The 19008-nt window shown below is 45.5% G+C and overlaps 1 protein-coding gene across 1 annotated transcript in view; it reads left to right on the top strand.

Moving 5' to 3' along the window:
* Positions 1–19008, top strand: part of CAPN6 (calpain 6) — a 551200-nt gene that overhangs the window by 389960 nt on the left and 142232 nt on the right. Inside the window, exon 7 of the mRNA XM_078688803.1 lies at positions 17865–17942. Coding sequence (XP_078544929.1) covers positions 17865–17942 — 78 coding nt within the window. The remainder of the gene's footprint in view (positions 1–17864; positions 17943–19008) is intronic.

Genomic DNA, 19008 nt, shown 5'->3' with positions numbered 1-19008 from the left:
CGATCATGCACATATAACATATTATGGGGAACACGTAGGGACACATGACAAGGCAAAATTCAATTTTCCTCACCACCACAAAGGAAACTCCGCACAAGGTTATATCAAAAATAGCCTTTGTATTATAATAAGACACAGTAGATAACAACACACACTTTACAATGTGCCAACAGGCACGGACAGAATTTACAAGGGATTATGTACAGGACAGGGCCACCTGGACCACTGTCAGGGGTATGCACTTTTAGAATTAGCACTTGTACGTATAACACTTAGCACATAGTCATATAATGACTGTAGCATTAAAATAGTAAATGTAGCACACAACCAGTAATTACTGGTAATGGGTAAATACCACCTACGCAACCCTAAACACTGTAGGAAAATCACGCAGGGAACTAGGACCTTATTCTCAGGACCTATAGAACATAAACAATCACCTAAGCAAGTCACTTTTAGCAAAGGTAAGGGGACATAAACAATCCTCTAAGCAGGTCACTTTTAGCAAAGGGGATAAAACATAAACAATCCTCTAAGCAGGTCACTTTTAGCAAAGGGGAAGAAACATAAAACAATCACCTAAGCAAGTCACATTTAGCAAAGGTAATAAAACATAAACAATCCTCTAAGCAGGTCACTTTTAGCAAAGGGGAAGAAACATAAAACACATTGCACATGAGGCATTAAAACACATTCAGAGGTGCAGGTAGAACATTTGCGCAGGAATCACATTAGCAAGTAAACCATAAATGCGCAGGGTGCACATGGCACAACACTAGAACTGACCCCCAGGCCAACTGGCCTCGCAAGGGCTGAAATGCCCTTAGTCCAAAATGTCAGGGCAGGCTGCGCAGGCAGCAAAGAACAAACCTAAATGTGGCAACTGTCCACTAAGTGCTGGACAGTTGTAAAGCAATGATGGTGCCAACTTTGGAGCCTCGTGGGCTCAAGAACAATGGTGGGGCGCAACACAGCTTGGGAGCCACGGGGCTCTGACCAACTGCCTGTGTCCCCCCAAGAGCCTCTCTATGGGATCTAAATAAACCAAATGGCACCTCAAGCCTCTCAGGACTCGCAAATAAATATGTTGGCACTAAAGAGCTTCAGCGCTCTAAAACAATGAAATGCCCCCAGAGCCTCTCGGGTTCAAAGGACAACTGGGGCCCAAGAGCCTTTCAGGGCTCGCTGAACAATGGGGGACTTGGAGCCTCGTGGGCTCGAAAATAAAGATCTGGCCCTCCTGAGCCTCTCGGGGCTCGTCACAAATGGGGGCGGAACGTTGGAGTCCCTCACGGGGGATTCGAAAGCAAGTGATGCCCCCGGAGCCCTCTCCGGGCTCTAAACACAAAGGGCGCCTCGCTCGGCCAGGCCCGCACACTGGAGGAGAGGGGCGGGCACCGGCACTGTGCCCCGACGCCCTCCTCCCTTCACTCCACTCACCGGCTGTCTCGCTGGCGGGACGGTTCTCTTTCCCCGGGGCTCTCCCTTCGCTCGGGAACCTCGGGACGTCCAATGCAGGCTGCTTCCTGCTTCTTCCTCCTCCCTCGATGACGCGGCGGGAGGCTCGGCCGGCTGGGCCAATCCCAGCGCGGCTCTCCCGGCAGCTTCTCTCGGCGGTTCTTTGTCCTGGGCTGCGGCGGTGAAAACACGGGGCAATGCCGGGTGGGCACCGGCTCTTCTTTATCCAAACGATAAATCGAGGTGGGCACTCGATAATTAAATAACGAGCACAGCAAAGTCAGCAAATGCCGGGTGGGCACCGGCTGGACAACCAGAGCGCTCCCAAGCGCTCTAAGGGCTAGGGAGGAAAATAAATCGCTCCCAGCACTAGCAGCAAAAATACAGCGCTCTTAAGCGCTAGGGACAAAAGCAAAGCTCCAGCAAGGTCTGCAGGCAGGCAGGGGGGAAAGGCTGGGCCCAGAGCCAGCTCACTGGGTCTCCAGGCAGGGAGACAATCCAAGTGGCGGTCCTCCTGGCCCCAGCAACAGCAGCAGCCCCCTCTGGCAGGATCCTGGAACAGAACAGAGAACAAATTGTAAGGGGACACAGCCCCTTCTTATACAGCTAAATCCTTTGTCTGTAGGTGCAAGGTGGGGGAGACCAGTTGCAGCTGGTTTTGAAGCACCCTTGATGGCCCAACCACCCCATTCATTCACTGGGGAGGCTAGGGTCGTTAGACGCACCACAGGGGGCGGAGCCAGCATTGTGTGGAAAAAGCCCAGCCCCATCAGGAACCAGGTGCAGCCCTCCCTCACATCACTCAGGCTGATCTCTCCACTCACTCCTGGGCAGACCCATCCAGACTTCCTGGAGCCAGGCTTGCCAGCCAGCTCCAGCCAATCACGCTCCAGCACCCTCACTGCACATACACATCAATGTCTAGAAGTGGCACTTCCCCACTAGACACATACAAGCCGCACATACCATTGAGCAGCATTCACTCTCACGAGTTCGCACATACCAAACTCGAGCCTGCACTCCCCACGCATCAGGAACTAACATGGACACACACATTCCCCATGCATTCCTATGGGAGGGCAGGCCAGCCATACTACACGCACGCACTTTACCTTGGGACACAGGGAAAAAGTGCGCAGAGACCCAAAAATCACTAGCACAGATCACATACTAAAAGCAAAAAGATTAGGGGTGAACCTGCCAGAAGGGCCAAGTCCAACACAACCCCCTTCCAGCCAAAACGCAGGGCAGACCAATCACCACCGTGATGGACTTCCATGCTTAGGGCGATAAAACACGGACGCGGGCCCGCAACTGCAGGGACACCCTCCTGGTTTACGCCACGGTGAACCCCTGGGGTTCCTTCTAAAACTATTGTAGGGACTAACTGGGCTACCCCACTGGTACTCTCCAGCTGTCCTCGGCCAGGACCAGGCCCTAGGCCACCCAGGTACCACTGGATCCTGCCTACTCACAGAGTGGGGGGTAGTAACCCCTGGCACATAGTAGCCATTCTCCACCCTTCCTGTCTGCAAGACAGGGCTAGACTGCCACTGGTTCTCTAGCCTAGGGTCTACAACCTCAGGCAGACCAGGAGTCTCAGGGAAGGCTCTCCTCCCCCTACCTCTTCTTCTAGGGTTCCTCCTCCTCCTGCGAGGGGTACCCTCAAAACACCATTCTCCCAACCTAGGGTTTAACCCCTCAGGTTGCACCGGGGTCAGAGGTAGGCTCTCCCACCCTCTGCACCCCCTTCCAGAGTCCTGCTCCCTCCCAACCGGGGCGGTACCTCTGGAAGAAGAACTGGTCAGGACACTTATTACAGTAGTCCCACCCTTCAGGTCAGGCTGATCCTGAACCTGGCCTCCTAACCTCTGGTCTAAAACCTTCAGTGGAACAATTGCCTGGCACTCCAGGACTTCTGGGGACTCACATACTATTCCGCAATCACTCCTTTTGCTGGACTCCTGCACCCTCCCTACCGGAGCGGGACTACCAGACTCTAGAACCATAGAAGCTCCGCTTACAGATGCTCCAGGTCCTCTACACACTAGGAGATCTCCCTCAAGTGGACTAACAGGCAAGCCTAGGTCCCCAACCTGTTGTTCCCTAAAGAAACCATCCAGGCTCTGAGGTAGGGCTTCGGGCACTTGGGGACTCTCGGTCACACACTCACTCCCGCTCCACTGAGACAGGCAGTAAGCCCCTACACCCTCCCCACCCTCCCAGTAGGACCTAGCTGGGCTACTCTCACCCTCCTCCACCACGCTGGGCTGGAGGACACCTGACCCACTATTGTTGGAATCACTCACTAATGACTCCAGAGAACCTCTCGCACTGTCTCAGCGATCTGCTTCACCTGCAAGGTCCCAAGGACAAAAGGAACCAAACCTCAACAGGTGCTGGCGCAACTCTGGACAACAATTACTGAGCATCTGCTCCTTGAGAACTATATTGAGCAGTCCATACAAATCCTGTTTTGGGTAAAGCTCTCTCCAATTGTCCAGTACTTTTTCACATTCATCCACAAACTCCTCCCAAGACTGGTGAGACAGTTTCCTAAGGTTCCTGAACTTCAACCGATACTCCTCTTCTGGGGAAACAGGTACCAGACTCTGGGAACTGGGAGTGGGACTTTCTACACTGACATTTAAATAGCTGCCACCACTGGACTCAACCCTCCCTGGGGAATCCAGAAAATTATAACTGTACTCAGGGGATAACCTACCCTCTAGGGTTACCTTCTCCCTGAACAAGGCCCTTTCAGCCTCTAGCTTGGCGTGCTCTAACCTGAGCTGTTCCATCGCTAGTTGGTGCTCCCGCTCTTCCCTCCTATCCAACCACTCCTCTGGGGACAGGACAAGGGATGGGGCGCTGGTACTGACACTGGACCCAGCAAGGGACTCCCTATCTATGGGGTCCTCACCATCTGCTGGTGCCCATTCACTGTCATCTTCATCACATTCTTCAGGGCTCCCGACAGACTCACCACCATCATGGCGTGCGGCCCGGGCCCTCTCTCTCTCACTGTGCTCAAGATCCCACTGACCCTTCTGCCATTGGATCAGGCTGTCCCTAAGCTGGTACTGAGTATCCGACTCACTCACCTCCATGCCTCCCTCTTCACAGAATCTGACCAGCTCTGACCTACTGTACCTAAAAAGACCACAGAGATCAAAAACAGGCTCCATTTTGGCGGACGTTCTCAAGAAGAGTTTGACACAGGGAACCTGGGGGTCTGAGCTTAACAGGAGTACACAATTACAGAAATTCAGCAAGATTCCTATCTCAGAGAACTTGCACTCCTCTGTCCAGTGTAACACACCACTCATTCACCCCCCCCCCTCGGTAAGGCAGTTTCTACCACCCCTGATTTCTCAACCTGACCATAAGCGACACAGGTACCTATCTGGGAGCAGGGCGGGAAACAAATGTACTGGACAGAATTACAAAATGACACCTTTCAGTAGAAGAAATACTTGAACTTGACCAAAAAACAATAATCCCAAAATGTGGTTATCTAAAATGCAGAGCTTTGTAGTGTGGCCTGTCGCCACTGTGGTACAGCGCAAACGCAAGTCCAATCCGCACCGCTTGCCACCAATGTTAGAAACGGGACCCCCCCCCCCAAGGCTCACGCCAAAGCCAGTCAGGGATCGCAATTTCTAAGGTCGAGGCAAGGGAGTTACACACCAAGATAACCCCTGCTCACCCTCTAGGTAACGTGACGCGAGCAGGAAGGCTAATCTCGGAGGCGATGTGTAAAGCGTTTGCGCGCGCACCCAGCAACAACACCCAAGGCCCACCACAAAGGAAACTCTGCACACGGTTATATCAAAAATAGCCTTTGTATTATAATAAGACACAGTAGATAACAACACACACTTTACAATGTGCCAACAGGCACGGGCAGAATTTACAAGGGATTATGTACAGGACAGGGCCACCTGGACCACTGTCAGGGGTATGCACTTTTAGAATTAGCACTTGTAGGTATAACACTTAGACATATAATGACTGTAGCATTAAAATAGTAAATGTAGCACACAACCAGTAATTACTGGTAAAGGGTAAATACCACCTACGCAACCCTAAACACTGTTGGAAAATCACGCAGGGAACTAGGACCTTATTCTCAGGACCTATAGAACATAAACAATCACCTAAGCAAGTCACTTTTAGCAAAGGTAATGGGACATAAACAATCCTCTAAGCAGGTCACTTTTAGCAAAGGGGATAAAACATAAACAATCACCTAAGCAGGTCACTTTTAGCAAAGGTAATAAGAAACATAAACAATCCTCTAAGCAGGTCACTTTTAGCAAAGGGGAAGAAACATAAAACACATTGCACATGAGGCATTAAAACACATTCAGAGGTGCAGGTAGAATATTTGCGCAGGAATCACATTAGCAAGTAAACCATAAATGCGCTGGGTGCACATGGCACAACACTAGAACTGACCCCCAGGCCAACTGGCCTCGTAAGGGCTGAAATGCCCTTAGTCCAAAATGTCAGGGCAGGCTGCGCAGGCAGCAAAGAACAAACCTAAACGTGGCAACTGTCCACTAAGTGCTGGACAGTTGTAAAGCAATGATGGTGCCAACGTTGGAGCCTCGTGGGCTCAAGAACAATGGTGGGGCGCAACACAGCGTGGGAGCCACGGGGCACTGACCAACTGCCTGTGTCCCCCCAAGAGCCTCTCTCTGGGTTCTAAATACACCAAATGGCAGCTCGAGCCTCTCAGGACTCGCAAATAAATATGCTGGCACTAAAGAGCTTCAGCGCTCTAAAACAATGAAATGCCCCCAGAGCCTCTCGGGCTCAAAGGACAACTGGGGCCCAAGAGCCTTTCAGGGCTTGCCGAACAATGGGGGATTTGGAGCCTCGTGGGCTCGAAAATAAATATCTGGCCCTCCTGAGCCTCTCGGGGCTCGTCACAAATGGGGGCGGAACGTTGGAGTCCCTCACGGGGGACTCGAAAGCAAGTGATGCCCCCGGAGCCCTCTCCGGGCTCTAAACACAACGGGGGCCTCGCTCGGCCAGGCCCGCACACTGGAGGGGAGGGGCGGGCACCGGCACTGTGCCCCAACGCCCTCCTCCCTTCACTCCACTCACCGGCTGTCTCGCTGGCGGGACGGTTCTCTTTCCCCGGGGCTCTCCCTTCGCTCGGGAACCTCGGGACGGCCAATGCAGGCTGCTTCCTGCTTCTTCCTCCTCCCTTGATGACGCGGCGGGAGGCTCGGCCGGCTGGGCCAATCCCAGCGCGGCTCTCCCGGCCGCTTCTCTCGGCGGTTCTTTGTCCTGGGCTGCGGCGGTGAAAACACGGGGCAATGACGGGTGGGCACCGGCCCTTCTTTATCCAAACGATAAATCGAGGTGGGCAATCGATAATTAAATAGCGAGCACAGCAAAGGCAGCAAATGCCGGGTGGGCACCGGCTGGACAACCAGAGCGCTCCCAAGCGCTCTAAGGGCAAAGTCAAGCGCTCCCAGCGCTAGGGAGGAAAATAAAGCGCTCCCAGTGCTAGCAGCAAAAATACAGCGCTCTTAAGCGCTAGGGACAAAAGCAAAGCTCCAGCAAGGTCTGGAGGCAGGCAGGGGGGCAAGGCTGGGCCCAGAGCCAGCTCACTGGGTCTCCAGGCAGGGAGACAATCCAAGTGGCAGTCCTCCTGGCCCCAGCAACAGCAGCAGCCCCTCTGGCAGGATCCTGGAACAAAACAGAGAACAAATTGTAAGGGGACACAACCCCTTCTTATACAGCTAAATCCTTTGTCTGTAGGTGCAGGGTGGGGGAGACTAGTTGCAGCTGGTTTTGGACCTCCCTGGATGGCCCAACCACCCCTTTCATTCACTGGGGAGGCTAGGGTCGTTAGACGCACCACAGGGGGCGGAGCCAGCATTGTGTGGGGAAAGCCCAGCCCCATCAGGAACCAGGTGCAGCCCTCCCTCACATCACTCAGGCTGATCTCTCCACTCACTTCTGGGCAGACCCATCCAGACTTCCTGGAGCCAGGCTTGCCAGCCAGCTCCAGCCAATCACGCTCCAGCACCCTCACTGCACACACACATCAATGTCTGGAAGTGGCACTTGCCCACTAGACACATACAAGCCGCACATACCATTGCGCAGCATTCACTCTCACGAGTTCGCACATACCAAACTTGAGCCTGCACTCCCCAGCGTTTAGGGGTTCTTACCCTATCTACCACTCCCAATTCCATGATAATCATTGCATGATCCGAGAACCCGTTATGGAGCAACGTCTGTTTAGAAAAAATAATTTGACGTGAAATTAGAAAAAAGTCAATTCGAGAGGAGGATTTAAATCTGCCGGACCAGCAAGTATATTCTCTTTTGTCCGGATTTTGATTACGCCAAGGGTCCCACAGGTTAAATAACGACATATTATTCTTGATAGACCTAAGGGATTTAGGCTTAAATTGTGTCTTCAACTTGCTGGATGAGTCCAGCTCTCTGTTCATCGTAATGTTGAAATCCCCACCAATAATAATCTCACCCTTGGCCATCAACAAAGAATGAAAGAGCTCCTCATATATCTCTGGCCTATCCTCTGTTGGAGTGTAAAAACTAACTAACGTAACGGGGTTGATTCTATTTGGAATCACACAAGTGGCCCAGCACCAACGACCCGACCCCCCGTGCTCCACCTGACCCGGCAAGGCCTCTAATTTTTTACTAACAAATAACGCCACTCCCCTCTGTGACTCTGAACATGAAGAGAATACTCTACAAGAAGCCCAACTTTTAAACATACAGAATTCATCAATTTTTGACCTAGGTATATGGGTCTCTTGTAATAGAATCACATCAGGTTGTTGCGTTTTGGCCCATAGTTCTATTGCTCTCATTTTTTTCCTATTATTTAGGCCATTTATGTTGAAGGAAATAATTTTCAACCCCATGATAGAGAATCAATACAAAAATCACCCCCCACCCAGGCTCCAGAGCTGATAGTAGGACGTTTAGATACCCCATATTGCAACAAATATATCAGTCCAGTATTCAGAACATTCTTAGCCTTCCAACTATAAACAAGTGAATTACATGCAAATATCCAAGACTTCATTTTTTGGTTTCGTTGCTCTTGTGACGGGTTTTTCGAAAGAGTCAGTTGGGATGGGAAAGGAAGAACAGAGTCCGTCGTCTCCTCCTCCTCGTCACCCGAGGTTCCGGAGATATCAACAAGCGAATCTTCTTTCCCAGCGCCTGTATCAGCATTTTTTAAGCGGCGGCGTCATCCTTAAGTTGCTGGCGTCTAATTTGCGCTTTTCCGCGGGCATTTAATTGTTGCCCATCCCGCCAGAAAACCAGAAAATCAATAAAGTTTTTTAATTTGGCTGAGGCAAAAAAAAAATCCGTCTCCGACGCTTTAACCCTAAGAAGCCAACAAAAGTACTGGTTACCTGCCGAAATTAATTGGATTAGAAAAACAAAAACAAAGGCTTTAACCAGGTAGCCTCAAATGTCTTTCCGTGCTTCTTAGGGGGTGCACACAAACTGCAGCCACTGCACACTCATCTGCAGCCTCAGCGGTAGAGGGAATCTTTACAGAAAAAACTGAGTCCATCCAGGCAGAACTGAGCCAAGAGCCAAGAGCAGCCAGGCACCACAATCTTCTGCCTGCTCAAAAAGAACAAGCCCAGAGATAATAAGTATCCAGCAGTCCATTTCTTGTATCCTCCATCCGCGCTAATCACAGGAGATGAGACGCCGCTCACCTCATGCCTTGGCTGCTCCTTATCGTTTTTCCAGGAAAAGCTTCCAAATTCAACTCAATCCAGGCGCTGCTCTGCGCTGTGTCCTCGGCTAAAGCGGAAATCGGCCATCCATCAGAGAACAGCCGCACGCGAAAACGCCAGCAGAGCGCGTCGCTGCATCGCCATTGACCACGAGGAGAGGGAGGAGTCAGGAACCAGAACTCTAGCTACGAGGAGGCGTGGAACTCCAGCGTAGCGTAGGCTTCAAGTCTACTTTTGACTGATGACATCTGGGTGGCGGCTATTAAAACTGAGATAGTAGACTTTCTTTCTCGGAATATGGGAACTGCCCCCCTCATGTGTGGGACTCTCTTAAGGCGTATATTCGTGGCCTGGTGATTGGTAGAGATGCGGCCGATCTCTCTGCACCTAAGAATAGGAATAAATTGCTCCAACAAAAAATTCAGGCTCTGGTTGTACTCAGGCAACAAAATTCAGCTAGATCGGTTCAAGATCAATTAAATGCGGCCAAAAGAGAGCTCTCTCAAGAGCTCTATACTCAGAGTGATGAGATCTTTCGTAAGAGCTCTCAAAAAAGTTATGAAGAGAGTAATTTTACTGGTAAACTCCTGGCGTGGCAGGCCAGAGAGCAAGCCTCGTCTAATCTCATACATTCTCTACACTCTCCAGACACTCTCAGAGATACATCGGTTCCAGCTGAAATTGGAGAAATAATGGTAGCATTCTATAAGAGGATCTACAACACTCAATCGATGATAGATCATCACAAATTATTGAATTATCTGGAAAAGTACTCTCTTCCTACTCTTTCTCCTATAGACCAAATTAGTATGGCCACTCCATTTACTAGAGAGGAAGTAGAGAAAGTAGTACAACAGCTCCCAATAGGGAAAGCTGCCGGCCCGGATGGGTTTCACCCAGAGTTCTTTAAAGTATTTTTTAGTTCCTTCTCAGATTTTTTCGTCCAGTTATTAAACTTTATGCTGGCCGGTGGATCTGTCCCGGATTCTTTCAGGGAAGGAACGGTAGTAAGTTTTCTCAAAAAGGGTAAACCCACTAATGATCCGAATTCTTATAGACCCATCACGCTACTGAATACAGATTATAAAATTACCACTAAATTATTATCTACACGATTTAATTTTTTTTCTTCAAATTTGATCCACGCAGACCAGAATGGTTTCGTTGCCGGTAGGCAACTGTTGACTAACACTCACTTTTTAACAGAGGCTTTGGATTTTTTTGAATCACGCAAGGTCCCAGCTTTAATTTTATTATTTGATGCCGAAAAAGCCTTTGATTTGGTGGTATGGGAGACACTTTTTATTATTCTACAGCACTTTGGTATCCCAGAAGTAATTATAAATTTGATTCGGAGTCTTTACTCAGGGGCTCGTGCCAATATCATCATTAATGCTGAGTCTGTGGGACTAGTATCGGTTAAACGCGGTACTAGACAAGGCTGTCCACTTTCTCCGGTATTATTTGCTTTTTTCATTGAACCCTTAGCAACTGCAATTAGGAACGCTCCTCTTTTATTCCCCCCTATTAATTTGATGCCTAAAATCAAACTTTACGCAGACGATATAATTTTGTTAATTAAGCCTGAAATGCAATGTCAATCTCATGCACTTCAAATATTTGAAGAGTTTGAGGCTTTGGGAGGCTATAGGATAAATAAAAAAAAACGAAATCCTAGTTTGCGGGGGCATTAATCCTGTAATTCACCCTGATTTAAGATCATGCATTATTAACAAACCGAAAAGATATTTGGGGGTTTTGTTCTCTTCCTCAGTTTCTGATCTCTACAGTTTGAACTTTGTACCATTGTTGCAGAAGGTACGAGAATGTTTGAAAGATGGAATCTTTTACCATTAACTATTATTGGTTGTGTTGCACTAATTAAGATGTCGGTCCTTCCTTTATTTAATTTTTTATTTTCAACCATATCTTGTGCTCTGCCTGGATCCTTTTTCTCCAAAGCTGAATCCTTGTTTTCCTCTTTTATTTGGGCAAAAAAGACGCCTCGTATTGCTTTGAACACTTTATTTGAAGATAAGGGACAAGGAGGGCTGGCTCTTCCCCATCTTAAAGATTATTATAATGCATATTTGGCTCAATTCATGACCAGATTCAAGGACAACAATCAGCAACTTTTCATAAATTTCTTTGTTGATTTGATTTGTAAAGAAACTCAGAATCCCTCCCCGCTTCAATTATTTAAATCACCAAAAACAGTCAGGTATAAGGTGCTGCACTGGTTTTTTAAGAGACGTACAGCACTCTTAAAGAGATACTCCCTTCCGTTTCTCAATACATCCTCTTCCCTCACCTCGGCTTTTTCATTTTTCGGAGTGGATATTAGCATGGATCTGCTAGAAAAATGGCAGAGGATAGGGTTTACGAAGTTAAGCGATTATATGGAAGATGGTGCTTGGATTAGGATGTCTGATATGACATCCCGGGTTCAAGGAAATTTCTTACTGTTGGGATCGTATAGGTTGATTTATGGAGTTTTGTCCCAATCAGACCCTTCACTTCTTTTTTCCCCTGCTCCGTTATTCAATGAATTATTTTTCTTAATACAAGAAAGAAAGCCTGGGGAGTGGAAACGATGCTTAACCGCGAATAGGGATCTGGACTTATGCCTTAAAGCAATTAATAAGTGGCTAGGGCAGGAAAATATGGTATTAACCCCTGCTGTATGGAAGAGAATCAATGTACTGAATTTTTCTGTACTAAGAGGTGCCAACTGGCGCAGAATGCTGTTTTTTAGTAAATGGCTTCTGTATTTCACTCCGGCAATGGTTAGTAAAATGTATCCTAATTGCTCTTCCAATTGTTATAGGTGTTTGCATTATAATCCTGCTAATTGGTCTCATGTTGTTGCTCAATGTTCTAAAATTGTACCTTTTTGGGAAGAAATATTCGCATTTATTCAAAACCAGTGTAAAATTTCAATTTCGGTTAATCTTAAATCGATTTTGTATGGATTTGATCCTGAATTGATGTTAGATGGGCAACTAGTTAAACTAATATATATTGCTATGTCTGTAGCGAGATCGCTAATTCTTCAGAATTGGCGTTTACAGTATTGCCCCAATGTACATGAATGGCGCTATAAAATGCAAAAAGTCAGAAATAGTGAATAAGTATATGCTCAAAGAGTTGGGGCGATTCGGAAATTTGAGAAAATCTGGGGTTCGTATTTCGATTTTAATTGATTTAAATTGCATATGTTGTTTTTTTTTGGTTTTTTTTTTCGTCTGTGGTCAACCTTCATGAGATGCCCTAAGGTGTGGTTCCTGAATTTTTGGGGTATGTGTACATTCTAGTTAGCATATGATATGTCAGTATATGTTTTTGCTTAGCTTATCCAAGACTTCAATAAAAACAAACAAAAAATAAAAAAAAGTAGACTTGAAGTAAGTTGCAATGAGAGTTTACTCCTTGATAAATGCCCCTCCCACCTGTGCTGGTCCTTCAAATACAATCTTCATTCTGAAGGATCTCAGACTCCATCTTTTAAATGAAAGTCTCCGTCCTACAGTCTGCAACCTTCCTCGACTACCTTAATGGCCACATATACGTTTTTTGATCTCCTTCAACTGTTACTTTATGTTTATTCTCTTCACCTGCTGAAAGCCGTTGCGAACTGCATATTTGATTTTATTTCCACTGTCTGAAAACTAACATACAGTGTCCTAAGTAAGCTATGCTCTGTATTTAATGTTATTACCGTGAGTGTTGTATAAAACCTATATTGCTATCACTTATAATTAAGCATGGGCGGATTTTGCGGATCCACGATCCGCGGATTTTGCGGATTTGCGGATCGTGGATCCGCAAAATCCGCGGATTTTGCGGATTTGCGGATTTGGGCTGACCATGTGTGTGTTACTATGCAATAGCCCCGAAGGGCGCAGGGGTCCCTTCAGCTCCTGGCCACAGGAACAGCACGAGGATTGCGCTCGTGAAAGTCAAGGATGCAAAGGCCTCTATCCAGCATCACAGCTGATTTTCGACGGTAGATTTGGGAAGAAGGCACACCTGCCCAGCCCCGACGACGCTCACGATTGTTATTGGGCTGATGAATGAGTCACTGAATTTGAGCTTCAGCTAGTTCCAGCGACCATGTGTGTGTTACTATGCAATAGCCCCAAAGGGCGCAGGGGTCCCTTCAGCTCCTGGCCACAGGAACAGCACGAGGATTGCGCTCGTGAAAGTCAAGGATGCAAAGGCCTCTATCCGGCTTCCATGCGAGTCCACGCCTCTTGTGTGTATAAAAGGTCAGAGACCGATCAGGAAGCACTAATAGATAAAATAAAGCAGGTGCTCGAGCATCTGCTTTATTTTATCTATTAGTGCTTCCTGTTGAAGCTAACTTAGCTGACTTTGTAACAATTTTAGGATGGCGCTGGCAGCTTGCCAGCGCCATCCTAAAATAGTTACAACTTCAAGCTTGAAGGATTGAACTTTTGCCCCCCGAATCTGCCGCTCGCGGATTCGCAGATTTTCGGTAAATTCGCGGGAGTTCGCGGATTGCGGATTTACCGAAAATCCGCGAAATCCGCGAGCGGAACGGATTTGACGCTCATGCTTACTTATAATCCTTTTTGTCAGATGAAAAAAAAAAAGAGCCTGCACTCCCCACGCATCAGGAACTAACATTGAAACACACATTCCCCATGCATTCCTGTGGGAGGGCAGGCCAGCCATACTACACGCACGCACTTTACCCTGGGACACAGAGAAAAAATGCGCAGAGACCCAAAAATCACTAACACAGATCACATACTAAAAGCAAAAAGATTAGGGGTGAACCTGCCAGAAGGGCCAAGTCCAACACCAACTTTTAGAGATGTCAGTTATTTGGGTAAAAGATACATGAATATCCTTACCACAAATTGTAAACATGATGGGCCCGATTCACAGAACTAACTTAAGACAAAATCCTAAACTTACTATCATTTTGGTATTCACAGAAGGCACTTACTCATTTTGGTATTCACAGAAGGCACTTACTCATTTCGGTATTCACAGAAGTTAGGAGTAATAAACCCCGGCGGTATGGACGCGCTAAAGCCCACCCTACCAAGGGACGTGAAAGTGAAAATTTAAAATACTGTCAAAAAAGGAGTGCAAATGCTGGTAGGTACTCGCAATTATGGAGACCACACAAAAATTAAAATTTACTTGACAGGTGTGAAGCTTGCACACCAAAGACCTCGGGAGGGGGGTGGAGATGCAATTGGCACACCGCCCTCGGCATCTAGCACCCGCTCGGTACCTGCGTCTACCCTCGATAACCGGGTCTCGTGGATACGCGCATCCATACCGCCGGGGTTTATTACACCATAGGTCCTGACGAATGCCAGGTAAATTAACACCGACATTGGCAGAAACATGTTGACCATAAAGCTAGAGGAAACAAGCCATCTAATTTATCTGGCTTAGTTCTCCCACACATATTTTAATATGTCTTATTGATCAGGTAATAAAGATATTTTGATACATTTAAGGCATTTTTATTCTCACCACGTACACTTTTTCTAGTCACTCACACAACCACTTAGCCACTCACGACTTCACATTACACGCTTCGCAGTAATTCTGGCGTTGCAGCACACTGGGGTGGCATTCGGCCACTCCCAGTGGGGCCCGATGATGAAGCATGTCACCGACCAGGTCGGTGAGTGAGGGCTTTCTGAAAACACCAAGAGGGTGCCCCTATTTCCTTATCTTTGTGCTCTGAAACCCGTCCTTCCCGACGAGCCTGAACACTCTTTTGTTGTTAGTAATGATGATTAGTGGGGAATAAGAGTGTTCCCTTCTCCCTACCTCTCTCCTTGTTGAAACCCAACCATTAGCCAGATGCAGCCCATATGTTTGTGACTTTAGTGACAAGTTACATTCCAGCACCAGTAGCTTCAATGGTCTTAGATTGACAAGTTAGAGCTATGCCAAGAGCAACCTGACCAGTAGATGCCAGTTTGGAACATTTACAATGTAGAACTAGAAGACTTGATGACTTGATGATTAAACGGTTTGAACTGAGTTGTATATAAAATGAGGATATATATATCCTCTATTCATGCTACATAAATTTGAATGCCAGAATCCTACAGAGACATCAGATATCTTTTTTGGGTACGTTTGGAAATGACAATTAATTTCGAATATATAATTAAAGGTTAGAAACAATAAGGACGTGTATGTAGGCCCAATCTAGTTGTGCATTAAAATTACAATGGACTCTGTTGACTAAATCTGCTTCTGTATGTTAGTGATTTCTGTAGAGCATGAACTACTACTGGTAAAGAGCATCCTGGCTCTGAGAGCTAACAAAGTCATTGCACACACTAACTCTAAATGACTATTAAATAGGAAGTAGGCTTTCTGAAAGGAAGGTGTGAGAAAACCTTATTGCATACCCTAAAAAGATTTCCAGTGTTTTCCCACAATATAGCTAAAAGCTGTGCCTCCGGAAAGTGATTTTGTTAATCCTGGGAATCATCAGATTATAATTGTTGACTGACCAAAGAGGGTGGTTAGGGCGGTTTATTTATCCTGCAGTCACTGTGGTCTCCTATTTTAAATTGCCTGGTGCTCCCTACACAGAGATTTAGACAAGAAATGCTTCTCAATATTCAACCAACGTAATTTGTCTGAATGCAGTTACATGCAGTAACTACGCCAGGACACTCTAGATTATTAGTGCGCGATACAAGCTTTCTATAACATAACATAACATAACATAACATAACATAACATGTCATTTCCTTAAGGCCAAATATCAAATGAATAACTGCATTCTGCAGCACTTGAAATGTTGGCAGTCCCACTTTGTAAATGCCAAAGTAGAGGCTGTTACAATAATCCAGTCTTGAAAGGATTAATGCTCATATTTTTTCACCCTTCTAAAGTCAAAACCAGGATTATTTTATCAACAGCTTAAGTTGCGGAACAGTCTTATATCTGCATCACAGATTGCAAATTGTTTGACATATGATGGGCACCTTTTGCAAAGACTAATATACCCTATTCATTCTAGACTAGATCCTTCCAAATATGTTCCTTGTGTTTTACAAGACAAAGGGTTCAATTTACAGACCCGCTGCAACATAAAGGGCCTTGTTTAGATTTTGGTGAATTGGATACTCGGTCAAAAACATGGCGGATATCACGTTTGGTGTATTACAAGTGTATTATAGCCTCTGGCACATAGAATCCAATGGATAGGATATCCACCATCTTAGTGATGTATTATATCTAAATAAAGTCCCAAATCTTCGATATCTTAGCCAATGCTATCAATCCAGCATTGTGGGATTGTCTACTGGCAGAACTATCAGAAGAGGCATTACTATTGCCTTCCTATAATATAGGTCAGTGATAATTTAGCTGACGGTAATTCGATAGGCAGATATCCTTCTGATGACTAATTTAATGCATCTAGTGGCAACCACCAAATAGTAAATTATTGCTCACCTCTAATTCAGAACCACATACTTTAAAATACTCTTGTCATTAGAGATACAAACTCATTGTAACTAATGAATGAACAGAGCAGTTCGACTGGGCGTTCATAACTTGAACCAAACATTGTGCCCATTTAACGAATGCGGTGACATTTGACCAAAGAATATTTGGACTGGGGAAACATCACTGCATCTCTCTGCCTCAAAAATAAATATGTATATTCTTCTCTCACCCAGAACTCACATTCCAGATTGCTATATAAATAGCACTTCATTTTTGAAGTGCTACTACTACAACTATAACGAGCTCCGTAAAATGTTTCTTTACTCCTTTGAGCTCTGTCAATGAACCCCCCCCAAAAAAAGATGTTGAATAATGGATCACTCTGTCCTCCATGAAAAGTGTACCTTGCTAAGTGTTGTCCTATTGAATGTCTCAAGCTCTTTTCCCTCCTTATATATCTGGCCTCCACTGCCAGACATTTGCAAAAATTACAATGGTTTTTGGTGGCCTCGACGAGGTCCTAATGAGAATACTTTTAGTTATGAAATTAATTCATAAAATTAATTCAGGGAGAAAGTCTTGGCAGAATACCATATAGGTCAATTTTATTACAATATTATACAAAAAATGATAATACCAATAATTACTTCCTTATCAGGTGCTCACATATGTGACAAAAGTGCTTAAAGTGACTTTAGTGAATATATTAAAAAACATTTATATACATTTATATACAAAGATGTCACCACAAGGTTATTCCCACAAAATTTATATACAATGAAAAATAGGGGAGTTTTCCTTGAGTTTGTCAAACTCAAGGAAAACTCCCCTATTTTTCATTGTATATAATTTTTGTGGGAATAATTTTATGAATTAATTTCATAACTAAAAGTATTCTCCTTAGGACCTCGTCGAGGCCACCAAAAACCATTGTAATTTTTGCAAATACTTTCACCCCAGGTTTTACTAATGGGGTACCCTTGTTCTCTTTAAATACTCCACTGCCAGACAGGCATGAGTACATCAACAATCTGTAGTGCTGTGCAGATTACGCTAATTTGCACAACCCATTTTGCTTTAAGAATCTGTAAGCGACAAACAAACATGGTTTTCCTTAATGACATTGTTTGCTTTGATTCATGGTGGAAGAAGTAATATTGTGAAATTTTGTTTTCTTCAAAGCTCAGAAGAATGGAACAGCGTGAGCGAGTCTGAAAGATCACGCGTGGGACTCACAGTAAAGGATGATGGTGAATTCTGGTGAGGAAGGAAGCCTTTCTGAACAACATTCAGATACTAAAATTAGGCCTAGAACTCAAAATAAAGATTAATGGAGAGAAGGTAGTATCAAAATGGAATATGTCAATGGTATTGATTTGTACCTTCTGTTTGCACCCACTATACTTATTAGGGGACACTTATTTTTTATACATAATTATACATCATTTGTTACATAAAAAAGGCGCCTACGATGGTGTTTGGAATGTAAAGGGGGCTGCCTTTAAAAACAATACGACTGTAAAATCCTCACGTCTTTCACTGTAAAATCACAATTTTTATATTTTACAATAATATTTTAAGTTACACTTGCCATTGGAAAACACCTTTCTGAATTGTGTCTTATTATGTTTTTATTCATTTTAAACCTCAACAAAGCTTCACGGTTTAGCTAATCAAGACATAAATTAACTTTCTTGGCATTTACCATAGAGATACCTTATTCCACTTTAACCATTCTCTTGTGTTTCTATTGCTGCTTAATAAAGCTTTGCATGCCCATAACCCATGCTGGGGCACACCTCCACCCCCTGAGTGTTTGTATGCCTTCACTAAATCCCTTTTGTTACCCACCAATGTGAATTAAAATCTGTTTCTCTCATGCTAATGCTACTTCCTGTTACCCCAGCCCTGTGCTTTTCAGTAATGTTTTTCTTGTTTTGTCTCTATTTCTTGTCCTCCTTCAGCATGAGCCCTTTATGTTACAACGTTCTTGTTTTAACAAGCCATGCATGTTGTGCCACAGGTGTATACAGAAACTGAGCTCTCCGTATCGACTGTGGGGACCAGTAACCCCATAAGTCTGCGTGCCGGTCCAAACTTCCAAAGGAACTGCCAGGTGAGAAGCTAGTTTTCGTCATTCGAAATCAAGGAGCGATAACAGGGGTTTGCTAACTGGGGATGGTACTATGAATCCTTTATAAAAGTGAGGCAGCAAAGTCACCCTTACTCACCATACGCATATGGCACAAATAACCCTGGCAAGAATAACCACAAGGATTTTTCCATATGTAAGCAAACAAATTCTATCAGTCGGGACCTGTAGTCA

This window comes from Lissotriton helveticus, chromosome 4_1 (assembly GCF_964261635.1).
Source record: "Lissotriton helveticus chromosome 4_1, aLisHel1.1, whole genome shotgun sequence".
Taxonomy (NCBI): domain Eukaryota; kingdom Metazoa; phylum Chordata; class Amphibia; order Caudata; family Salamandridae; genus Lissotriton; species Lissotriton helveticus.
This window is presented reverse-complemented; position numbering and strand designations above follow the sequence as displayed.